This window comes from Chinchilla lanigera, unplaced genomic scaffold (assembly GCF_000276665.1).
Source record: "Chinchilla lanigera isolate Chin_1 unplaced genomic scaffold, ChiLan1.0 scaffold00004, whole genome shotgun sequence".
NCBI classification, from domain to species: domain Eukaryota; kingdom Metazoa; phylum Chordata; class Mammalia; order Rodentia; family Chinchillidae; genus Chinchilla; species Chinchilla lanigera.
The window spans coordinates 32877536-32890184 of record NW_004955405.1 but is presented as its reverse complement, the minus strand read 5'-3'; the positions used below and the strand labels follow the sequence as shown (position 1 = coordinate 32890184).

The 12649-nt window shown below is 39.9% G+C and overlaps 1 protein-coding gene across 5 annotated transcripts in view; it reads right to left on the bottom strand.

Moving 5' to 3' along the window:
* Positions 1 to 12649, bottom strand: part of Cfap54 (cilia and flagella associated 54) — a 308158-nt gene that overhangs the window by 146428 nt on the left and 149081 nt on the right. For all 5 annotated transcript variants that reach the window (XM_013518543.1, XM_013518547.1, XM_013518536.1 and 2 more), the window contains exons 41-46: positions 11699 to 11890; positions 10005 to 10092; positions 9279 to 9488; positions 4964 to 5030; positions 2664 to 2846; positions 202 to 288 (exon numbers count right to left, since the gene is read on the bottom strand). In XM_013518543.1, coding sequence (XP_013373997.1) covers positions 202 to 288; positions 2664 to 2846; positions 4964 to 5030; positions 9279 to 9488; positions 10005 to 10092; positions 11699 to 11890 — 827 coding nt within the window. The remainder of the gene's footprint in view (positions 1 to 201; positions 289 to 2663; positions 2847 to 4963; positions 5031 to 9278; positions 9489 to 10004; positions 10093 to 11698; positions 11891 to 12649) is intronic.

Below are 12649 nucleotides of genomic sequence, written 5' to 3'. Positions count from 1 at the left end.
GGGTGAGCCTCATTTGCAGGAATAGTTCTTACTCACTTTCCAGGGGCCTGGATGTAACCTTTCCAATAATGGGTAAGGCATCTTTATATCAATATAACACTGTACTGTTATCACTTATTATTCTGAGGATTAGAATCCAATTAACATATAACAATATCCTTCACAGTTAATATCAAGTGTCTTTAAAAGTTTATAACATACCTTTAGGAGTCTTGCTTCTAGGTTTCTGACTAGATCTTGGCAAATTCCAGAAACAAAATATTGATACAATGCAAGGAGAGGCAGAACCTACCGGGAGAAAAGCATTCTTTTTATAAAAAAATACATTTTATCAAGTTAATAATCTGCCAATCAAACTTAGCTAAATATTAAATGCAGGACATGTTATGCAAAGTGCCAAGTGAGTCCATGTTGGCAGACTAAACTGGTATAAGTGAAATGATCTGCCTGGCATATGCTGTATGACTTTATCAGATTAAGATGTTATCAGAGACTTATGATGTCAACTAGATGCCATTTACTAAAACCAGACCTAGGTTTGACATTCCTTTATGCATGGAAAAGTTAAAATCCAATTAATTATTTCCTTGAAAAAAAATTAACCTAAATGTATGAGGCCTGTGGAAAAAATGCTAGCAGATGAGCTATCAAATAAATGCAAAGTCTGAAACAAAAGAACTCACATCCATGTCCCCTAGCAAGCTCTTACTGACTCATCTTAATGTCAGCTGCTTTTTAATTAGAATTTTTCTTTTGGCAAAAACCTATTTACAACATGCCTCTGATGTGTTATGCACTGTTAAGTAAGAACAGAAAATATAACAAGTCCCAGCCATTATATAGCCTATATCCTACTGATTAAAACTCAACCTTATTCTTCAAATAATCTTTTCATTTTCCTAGAATTAAACCCAAAGCTCCATTTGTCATGAGGCCTTGCGGCAATAATAACAAAGGCTTATAGACTATCAAGTGTTTCGGCTGACCTAGCCACTGTCTATTCAGAGCAAGGAAAGTTCTGCCTTTATATTTTCATTATAAAGACAGAGTTGAATTTAGAAAAACAAATGTGCCAGGGGAATAGAAAACAATATATGAAAAAAGAAGAAGCCCCTATCACAACTCAAACCTGAAGCTCCATTCCTGCAGCTGCATTCTACTGAAGGAGATGGAGCCAGAGGCTTGAGATCCTCACTGTTTAGCCAACTATTTCCCATGGCTCTAGGGCCCAGAGAAAATTTTAAGTTTGACAAAAGCCTCTTAGCCACTGGGCTTCTCCTAGGTTAATGTAACACAAAGAGGAAACTTCACTTCTGGCAAGGTAGCTCCGGTGGTTCGTAGGTCAACAGGCAGCTGGTAACAGCAGCAACTTTTTAAAAGGATTTGAATAATCTTAAATGACTTCCAATGTAATATGTTTCTCTACAATTATGCACTATAAACATAAACACAAAACCTTTCTTCTACAATTAATTCAGCATAGAACATTAAGAGTTCATGATTACCTTTGAGATTTATTTCTTTTCTTTAGTGAGAGATAAAAACATATCATTTTATTGCTGCCAACTGCCCAATTATCAGAAAAAAATTCTCAATTTCTTAAGCTTTAGAGAGGGAGAGAAGTCTCATTTCTTTTCCAACGCAGTGATATATATTATATATGAAATGAGGAGGCAGCTAGAGGTTACCTAGGGGACACAGCCATTTTCCCAATCCAGAAATGAATCCCTTTAACAGGCAAAGAAGCACCATTTTATTATTTTTTAATAAACAATTTCTTATCAAATCTTCCCAAAGTTAAAAGCATTTATCAACCTTTTCACTTTAATACATGATTTTATAATTTCACAACACATCTTGGGGCAGTAAATATTTCTAATATAGAGAATTGGATTTAAAGAAAAAAAATAAGCCAGAAAACATATATGAAAACAATTTAGAAAACAATGTGGAAAAAAAATTGTAATTATGAAAGTTATGAAGGAAAAGTAAAGGAGCAGAAAAAATGAGAGAATAATATCAAGAAGCAAACGGGGAAAGATTAAAAACTAGAGGCTAAGGGAAGGAAATCAATAAAATAAGATAAATGAGAAAAATATAAAATGACCAATAGAGCATACTAATTTATTTTTAAAATGCAACCAAATTCAAATTTATGAGATATGCTGTCCTTCCTTCCTGTAAGGAAAGGAGAACTGTGTATTTGGGCTTATGGATTTCCTACGACATTAAAATACATTTGCCTTTTCTCTCACAGAACCAGAAGCATCTCAATATGGGAATATTCTCATAGTTTAGGTTCTGAATGAGAACTGAACAACTTAGTGCTATGAATTGCAAGCGCTCTAGTTTCCTACGTTTGACGTCAACGCCACATTCTTGTCAGTTTCACCAAATGTCTTAGGAAAATGAAAAATGAAATAAGACTTCAGAACAAAATCAATTAGATGCTGCCTTTGTACCCAAAGTGAAATGCGAACAGTGATGTCAGAGCAAGATTATTAATGCATGTGTTTTATTTTGCACTACAGGTAAGAATATAGAGATTTTAAAACTTTAAGCCAAAACTGACCAAAACAACATTAACAAAACTTAAAAAGTATCAGGTAAGTGGGGAAAATACCGCAGTGAATTCAGAGCTGTTGGTTTTACAAATCACTTACTATTAGATTGTGCTTAACAAAGTGCAGCTCGCGGATAATGTAATATAGGCTGGCAACTACAGAGCAGATGTCTGCCCTGTGGCTATCGGAGAAAAGCTCAATGCCTGGGAGGAGCTGTGTGACTTCGCACTGAGCATAGCAATGCTGAGATTTGGGGTGTGGAAGCGTAGTTCGAAGTAAACCCTGAAAATGAAACAGTGAAATAAACAAGCATTCAATGATGAAACTATATATATATAAATATATATATCACTTCCTAAATTGCTGAGTATGTGACTAGCATATTGTAATCCATAATAAACAACACTTACTATCAGGTGGTGGGGCAATTATCATCATAGGTTCCAAATGCACATCACTTAGGATGGGCTTTTTAAATTCCATAGTAGTGACACGCTTACTATTTTCAAAGGAATTATTACATTACTGTGTTGCACATTCCTGCTAGAGTCTCTCTCCCTCACTCTTTCTACTTCCTTCCTTCCTTCCTTTCTTTCTTTCTTCCATTCTTCCTTCCCTCCCTCCCTCCCTTCATGCCTTCCCTTCCTCCTTTCCTTCCTTCCTGCGATTTTTTGAGACAGGGTCTCACTATGTAGCTCAGGCTGGCCTCAAACTCAAGGCAAGCCTCCTTCCTCAGCCTCGCAAGGGCTGGGGTTACAGTATGCACCACTGCACCTGGCTAAGATTCTTTCTAAACATTCCCTCACGTACTGAATGCTCACCCAGCCCATCTTTGGAAGGAAGGATTATTATCTCACAAATGATGTAGCTGAGGCTTAAACAACGAACTTCTCTGTGCCAACACAGTTAAGAGTGGCAGAGAGAAGAGATTCAGATCACATCTACTTAACTCAGAAACCTGTTATTTCACTATGCCAGGGTGTAAGCAGGGAAAATGATAACTTGAAGCCTAAATTAGACAGAGATAATTCCAAATTTTTAACTGCCTCAAGTGGAAGGATGATCTATTTGGTTTGACCTACGTTTACGGCATAGTTTTTATGACCAACTGGGTGATAGAGAAACAAGATGAATACATTTGGAAGTGTTTATTTTGTTCTCTTAAATAGTGACCATTTCTTGATGACAAATGCATTGTTAAATAATTTTAATGTGTATGTCGGGAAAGAATTTCAATCAAATTGCTTGTTAAGGATTATAAGGTATCCTATTCTATTTTTTTTTTTTTTTTTTTTTGACACAGTCTCGCTATGCAGTTCAGGCTGGTCTTGAGCTCACTTTGTTGCCCAGGCTGACCTCGAATTCGTGATGATCCTCCTGCCTCAGCCTCCCGAGTGCTGGGATTACAGGCGTGCACCACCACGCTGGGCAAGGTATCCTACTCTAAAATACTATGAGCTTAGTGAAAATTTTAATTTCACAGATTTGCTTCTTAAAAACCATAAAAACAATTAACAGGAAACACCACTACCTAATTTTAATTTTAGGTGCAGCATTACTAATGTAGCATTACCTAAAGTCCACATTAAACAGAAGTTCAACTTTTTTTAAACAAAATCATATCTCTTCTAAACTCTAAACAGCATTTTCTTCAAGAGCGAGAAGTTTCCAAAAGTAGAGGAAGCACTGAAGAAGCGAGAGGCACTCTGCATTCCCTCTGCACTCTCGCCGCTTTTCCTCTTCCCTTTGAAGCTCGAGAAGAGATATTTGGAATATAAGAAAATTGCCAGGTCTGGCCTTACATTCAGAGAAGGCTTCACAAAGAATTCATCTACCCAGATTTCAGAAGCCATCAGCGTCCTCTGATACACAGAGCAAGGATATCTGCCCATCAGTCAAAGTAAACAGAACCTTTAGCAGGCTGCAAAGGCCGCTGGCTACATCCCTGAATCTCAGAACGCCTTACACTTCAGATAAAAGCTCCTTTCTTCTACAGAGAAGTCAAATCAAATCCTGAGAAACACAAACACTCTTCTGTAGTCTTCGACTTATTTCGTGCCTTCATTATATATGTTACATCATGTAGCCGAGCAAGACTTTATTTAGAGCTGGGTAACAACCTAAGGCAACCATCTGGAGTCAGGCAGACTGGCTTCACCCCGGTCTTCTTAAGGACAGACGACTCAGCTTCCCTATCTGTGAAAGTCCCTCTGTTAAGGAAGAAAGCTGACTCTCGGGTGGTAAAGGGGAAGGTGCCACCAGGCGAAGTCAGGTGGGCCTGTGACATTTAATCAGAGTTCACACTATTTTCCTGCCTGTGAGTTTTACGCATATGACAAACTGCTGTGCACTGCCGAATGGTTGTGTTATTACAGAAAATCACACACACAAAGCATTACCTGGAAAAGCAACGCAGACAAAATGCAACAGTTGATTCTCTTTTGAACGCTCACTGTTTTAATAAACCTAAGTATAAGAAAAACAGATTAGTAGACAATTTTCCAAAGTATTTTTATATAAATATGTGTCTTTAGACATACATAAGACACAGAAAACATTGCAAAATATGTAGAGAAGAAAATATAAAGAAAATCAAAAATCACCTAAAATCCTACCACTTAAATATGATTTCTGATAACATTTTGGTCCATTTCTGCCTAGATTTTTTTTCTCTATGTAGTTATACACAGAGAAACAGAAACTAAAGTCATACAAAATTATACAATATCAAGACTAAACACAGAAAGTGAGATAGTGTGTGGTTTCTTCTATATGAGAAACCTAAAATATAAATGAATACAATAAAGGCGAGATGATAGGAAACCAGAAGATTTTAGGAGGTCAAGGGAAGAGGATACGTGATTGTGATATGTGGTAAATGCTTCACCAACTGCCAAAACTCAGAGTCACTGTTGTGTACTGAGGATAGACAAAAGGAGGAGGAGGAAGAGGAGGAACAGGCTCCGACACACCCAATATTATGAATGATCCTAAAGGCTTTGGCTGCATGAAGGAAGCCAGACACGTGAAAGTACATATGGCACGATTCCATCCATAAGGAACACCAGTAAAACTATGGTGTTAGAAATCAGAATGTAGCCGGGCATGGTGGTGCACACCTGTAATCCCAGCACTCGGGAGGCTGAGGCAGGAGGACCACTGCGAGTTCAAAGCCAGCCTGGGCTACAGAGTGAGCTCAAGACCAGCCTGAACTGCATAGCGAGATCTTGTCTCAAAAAGAAATCAGAATGTAGCTGTCTCTGGGTGCAGAGGGGAGGGTGGCTGAAAAGGGACAGGAGGAATTTCCTGAGCTCACAGAAATATTCCAGGTCCTGACAGCCATGGTGGTCGCACAGATGCATAAAATTACTGAAAGTCAGACTGTACAATAAAAAATGAGTATATTTTACTGTGTGAAAATTATACCTCAGTGAAAAATAATGTTTGGCTCAAGGACTAAAATTATATAATATGCACTGTTTTTAAAAGCAAATTTTCCACTTACAGACATAATACAATATTTTGAAGTGCTTTAGTATTTTGTTATATGGATATATCATAATATAAAAAATTAACCTTTATTTTTATGTTTTCCAATGCTGAAGCAAACATTACTAAACTGCATTTTTTTAGCTCTTATACTATTAATTCTACTGGAACAGAAGTGAAACTTTGGTAAAAGGAGGTTGTCAATAATTCTCTCTAAAGACTGCAGCAACGTACTTTCTCATCAGCCATATATTATGGAGTTGCTCAGAACATTAAATCTTGCCAACAAAGTTTAAAATAGTGTCTCTCCATTTACTATCCATTGTCTCCTTTTATTTCCGTTTCAAGAGTTTGAGTTTTTTTTATATGGGTCTTGAAGCTTGCATTTGCAGTATGAATCACATTACCTTCGAAATTTCACTTAGATAAAACCACTGAGCTTCACAACATTAATAACACTGTCCGCTGGCGCTCAGCTCCTCTGTGTGCATTTTTCAGTGCGGTCTTTTGTAGTGAGAAGTTTCCTCAACTCCAAGAGTATCCTGAACAGCTCAAGCCCTACAGACCCGCAGCTCCTATGGAAGCCAGACTTCCGGCTGGGGAACCAGGAAATGGTTTTCTTTTGGCTGAAATCACAAGGTAATAACTTCCAAGGCTTGGAGCTGAGGTGCCCTCTGGTAAGAATGCTGTGTCTGTTCCTTTCCAAGTTGTGAATCTTCCTCCTTCAACTCCCAGTCCCAACTGCCAAGCTTTACTAAGTCCTACACGCGTGGATGTCTAAGATCAATCTTTCACATTGAACACTTTTTCATAGTGGAAATTTCTTATTTTTCCTGCCCAAAACACAGTAATTTTATGAAAAATATGAAAAACTAAGTAGAAGTTGTTGCTTAATTGCTCCTCAGCTCAAAGTCCAAGGGCTGATCAAAATAGATAGTGTGTGCTGAAATAAAAAAACTTAGTACAGTAAGAGATGGTGTACGTTTTTATGAGGCGTGATTGGAGAATGCTGCTGCCCAGTACCATCCGATGGAAAAGGAAGCTCGTAAAAACACTGCAGTGTGTCCTATCCACCTTCCTCTCTGCATCTGGCACTGTGTGACTTCTGGCTCTTCCCCAAAGTCAGAATGACTGAGAGAGGGAAGCAGACGGAACTGATTCAGGACATCAAGGCAGCCACGACAGCACAGTAGCAGACACTCAGGAAAGAGGACTTCCAGAACTGCTTCAGCAAGTGGCAAGAATGATGGGATGAGCGTGGTAGAAGCGGACAGAGGGTCGTATTTTGAATGGGATTAATGGCAATGTGTTTTCACTGCAACAAATTTTTTAAAAACTTAAACAAGCACCACAGTTTGCCTTACCTCATATAAAGCAAGCTTTTGCCCTCTGCACCCTTAGGTGAGCTAAATATATAACTAGAGGGATAAAAAAAATACCTGTACTATACCTGTATAGCTATTACATTTCTCCTATTAACTAAATACTTAGAATATTTGTGAGTATTAACTCTGTGCAGCTGGTTATAGTGACACACTTGTGATCCCAGCACTTGGGAGGCTGAGGTAGGAGGACTCCTGTGGGTTGGAGGCCAGCCTGGGCTACAAAGTGAGTTCAAGGCCAGCCTCAACTGCACAGTGAAATCCTGTCTCAAAAAGACAAAAAAGAAAAAACAAAAAACCTAACTCTGTGCAAAGCACGGTGACAGGCTTTCACCTCTATTACCTGGAGTAGGCTGAGGTGTCCACATCCTAATCCCTGGAACATAGGAGTGCATGATCTTGCACAAGAGGAAAGATTTTGCAGGTGTAATTAAATTAAGGACCTCGAGATGGGGAGACTGTCCTGGATTACGGAGGTGGCTCAGACTCCAAGCAGGAGGTGTGAGGATGGAAGAAGAGGTCAGAGTGAACAAGCGAGGAGGACGGCAAGATGTTGGTCTTGAAGATGGAAGACTGGGACATGCACCACAGAATTCGGGTGGGCTCGGGAAGGTGGGAAAGGCCAGGAACAAACTCTCCCCTAGAAGCTCCCGAGGAAGCACAGTCCTGCCACTGCCTCATTGTAGCCCTTTTGAACTTCCTAACTATAAGATAATGAATTTGTGTAGGGGCCAGGCATGTAGCCCAGAGACACAATGTTTGTTTAGCATACGGGAGATCCTGGGTTTTATCTCCAGCACCACAAAAAAAAAAAAAAAAAAATCATTACGTTTTAAGAACTAAGTTAGTGGAAACATGAACAGCAGAACATGGAAAACTAATACTGCCGGGGGCTGGGAATTTAGCTCAGCGGCAAAGCGCCTGCCTGGCAAGCGCAAAGTCGTGAGTTCGGTTCCCGGTACCGGAGAAAAACCAAAACCAAAAAAAAAAAAAAAAAAATAAGGATTGAAAATTCAGTAAAAAAAAAAAAAAAAAAAAAAAAAAAAAAAAACCCGAAAACTAATACTGCCGTGTCACAGGCTAACCTGTATCCCCTCCAAATTTGCATGTTGAGGTCCTTAACCTACAGCAAGCTCACATGGGGACTGTACCGGAGATAGGGTCTTTAAAGAGGCATGTAAATTAAAATAAGGTCATATGCCTCTAACCCAGTATGACTGGTTTCCTTGTAAGAAAAGGAGACAGACTGGTACAGAATTAACATCATGTGAGGACACAGAAAAGATACAAGCCAAGGAGAGGCCTCAGAGGAAATCAAGTAGCCAATACCTTGATCTTGGACCTCCAGCCTCTAGAACTGTGAAATATTACATTTCTGTAAGCTCTGAGGGGACTTTGTTACGGCAAGCCAAGCAAACCAACCGCATATGTCATGTAATGTTCAGCACTAGAGCTCAGGGATGAGGAGGCTGAGGACTCCAGGCTACCAGGACAATCCTGAACCCCACAAGGTGCTGGGCTCCAAGCTGTTATTCTTGCCCTTATATAAATTGTTCCTTCAACCTGTGGTTACTGAATGCCACCTCCACGCCAGGCACTCAGGACACATTAGTAAATAAAGTGAGGCCTGTGTAGTGTTGGTGTATTAGGGGCAGAAAGCGTCACAAGAAGAGAAGACAATTACAAAGCATCTCCGTGAAGTAAAAGGAATCGCCCTGTGTGATACGTATACACTGCCCAAGAATGCAGTGTGCATGCAGCAGGGTGCTCACCACGGCACCAGTGGGCACCCTACAGAAACAGCCGGTGGCAAAGGGCCAGGACACTCCCTCTTCATACTCACTGTGCGATCTTCGCTGATATGACCGCACCTTGCAAACAGCCCCAAATACCAACTTTTGACAGAAATTCCTCACTGTAGTCTTTGAAGTCCGAACATGAAGAATTGTTGGTGGCACTGGGGAGGGAGGCGCCCAATTCTTTCCAGGTATGTAGCACATCTGGTTTTCTGAATATGTCATCAAGAGCTTGACACCAGCACTTCAAAGCAGCCCTAAGACAGAAACGGAGCATCTAGCAGAAGGTTTTCTGAGACCAGCCATGTCCGCTGGGCTTTTTGGCTACACAACCCTGAATGCGTGCATTTATTAGAAAACAATAAACAAAATATTCTGTGACGTTAAAGATGCGTTTTCTGCATTCAGGTAAAAGAAAAATCCTGAAACACTACAATCTTATCGTATCCCTGCTAAAAGCAAACTCTTTGGGCCTTCCCATTTGCTACAGGGTAACCTCCAAAAGGAGGTTTGTTTTGGGTTTTTTTTCCCAAAAGGAAAAGCAAGTATGCCAAGGAAACATTCAATTAACATCTTGGAGAATAATTCTATACCAGCCATAGCCCATAACAGTGTCTCCCAGGAGCATCAGGTGCATAAAATGAAACAATGCAGTACTGCTATAGAACTAAAAATTATGGGTGACAATGTTTTTTCCTAGCTATTACACATTTTTCAAGCAAAGAGAAAGATTGCCCTTATTCCACTGACTTCTGAAAAAAAAAAAAATCTACCTTTTCTTTCCTGCAAAGACGAGAAGATTTCCAAGCGCGTGCAAGGCCTGAACTTTAAGACTTCTTTGATTGCTGGCTTGGAGAACATCTGTATTTTTAATCAAGTAAAAGAACAAATGTCAGTTCCAAGGAAAATATTTCCTTTATATTTGCAAGAATATTTTAAAGTGCATTATTCCTTAACTGTGTAGATGGCAATATGAAAAGTGCAAGTTAATAGTGCTTTCAAATGTCAGATAATATATACACCCAGAGTAAGAGCAAACGATGCTCTATTTGAACACAGAGGATTGGGAGATTGGATCTAATACTCAGGAGACAAGAGGGCTGCGTGCAGAGAGCGGGAAGAAGCCGGGCAAGTTGAGATGGGAAAGATTACACACACGCACATGGGGACGAGGGGTGTGATTGGACACCGCTTTCCTAAGAGAGTGACCTGGGGACCAGAGAGGGAGGCAGTGCCCAGATTTCAAAAACCCCTGAATGTCAAGCGGAGAAATGAGAGGCCTACCCTGTAGCAAATGGGAAAACCCAAAGAGTTTGTGTTTAGCAGAGATGAGACAAGATCGTAACGTTTCGGATTTTCCTTTTACCTAAATTTATCTTTAATACCACAGAATATTTTGCACTTTTAATAGCACAGAATATTTTGTTTATGTTTTCTAATAAATGCACTCATTGAGGATTGTGTAGCCAGAAAACCCAATTGACATGGCAGAGGTTTCTCATGCTGGCAGGACTGTCTCCAAGAAGGCGCTACAGAAGCATCGCTGGGTGCTCTGTACTTGAAGCCCAGGGTTCTTGGATGGTCTCCAATGTGCAGAAGCCTCTGCCACAGTGAAGAAAAGGTGAGAACCTGTTTATACTTCTCCACTAGGCAACTTCACTTACACAGAACAGGAGATGTTTGTGCGTGATTTCTAAGTGTAGCCACAGGAGGACTTTACTTTGTTCAGAACTTTATCCAGATTTATTTACCACCATAGAAAAATCATGTCACCGAACTTAACAATGCTGACACTACTTAAGTCACCAGCAAAGACCACCTGTGCCAGCTCCCAGCTGGCGCTGTCATATTCATGGTGATTACAGGAAGAAACGTCTGACTACTCCATCCCTTCTAATGCCTGAGCATTTACGTGCTAACCCGCAGATTCTTTTATTATAAAGTGATTTTGTTTCATTTATCTTCTATTTTGTATTTAGAGCTACTTTTAAATGTGTGTAGGAAGAATATATTAAATATAAATTTTATTTCACAAAATAGAGGGAGAATTATAAAATATTTCTTGCAAAAAGGGGAACACTGGGTCTACAACATGGGTTGGGAATATGCTATTAAATTTGTAGAAAAGACAAATCAAGGAGAAAGACAAGGACAACGGAATCCAGCTGGCCAGAGCAAAGCACAAGTCAGTGTTTCCACCTTTGCAAGGGGATTCATAATTAAAGGGGGATTCACAATTAAAGAGGGATGCACAGGAGGGTAACCCAGAATTTCACAATGGTGACAGACTGCTAGGAAGGAAGGTAGTGTGAGAGGAAGCGGGAATCAACCAGTCACTGCTTCCAAAGGTCTGATGAACAGATTCCATGTTCAAGCTCTTTCAGGAGCTTGTAACCTTTCAGGACCAGGTGGGATTTCACGACTACAGAGGCTGATTAAAACTGAACGCACGATGAGTTAGCCTTACCGATAGTTTGGTGATAAGAAGAAATTACCAATCCGAGCTGCGAATGGGGAAGTTTGCTTTTCTCCACCGAACTAAAAACTCTGAAATGCTCCTGAGAAAGGTCAGGGGGTGTTGACATGTGCATTTCTTCTATCCCCAGACAAAATTCCACCTTCCCAGAAGAGAATTTTGCAGTGTTCACTCCTTTCTCTCCTAAATTTGTGGAAACAAAATTGAAAACTTAAAATGGAGAAAGAAGGGAAGTCGGTGGGAAGGGAAAAGGCAAAGGAAATGAAAAGGGAGAAGGAAGGAAGCGCTTGCTTAAAACTGGGATTTATTTGCAATTTTGAGGAACACTGCCTCCTTGAACTTGGTGTCCAGGATCATTGTGAAAGCCCCGAGAGTGTGTGGATGAGCTCTAAACTCATGTTGTTTCCTAAAGAGCTCTTCAAAGGGGCAGTGGCCAGAAAGCTAATGTGAAGGTAATGTTTTGCTTCTCCTGGGAACTGGCTGAACTTACACAGTTTGAGTTTGCCTTCTTTTAAAACAGCTTCCAGCAGTAAGATGTTAGTTTGCCTCTGAGGCAGAAACCTCAGGGACAGAAGCAACACATACATAGCCCTCACCTGAGACAGAAAAAAGTGGGAAAGAGCCTATGTCATTATAAGCTCAGAGAACACACAGGAAAAAGAAAAGTGAAAAAAATACCAGGGAAATAGTCAAAAGTAACAGAGAAAGAAGCTAATATAGATTTTAACTCTACAGCCGGAGCAGTAGAGATAACCTACTGAGAATAACTTGGTACCAAGTGAGATTCAGAGTCAGTAAAAAACAGTCTTAGGAATTGTACTTGCTTCATTAATTTATACCTTTCCCAATCGCCAATATACTGAATAACGAAAAGTAGATATGCATGACATAGAGTGCTAACTTAACATAATGTGAATCTGCAGATAATACAACCAAAACCTG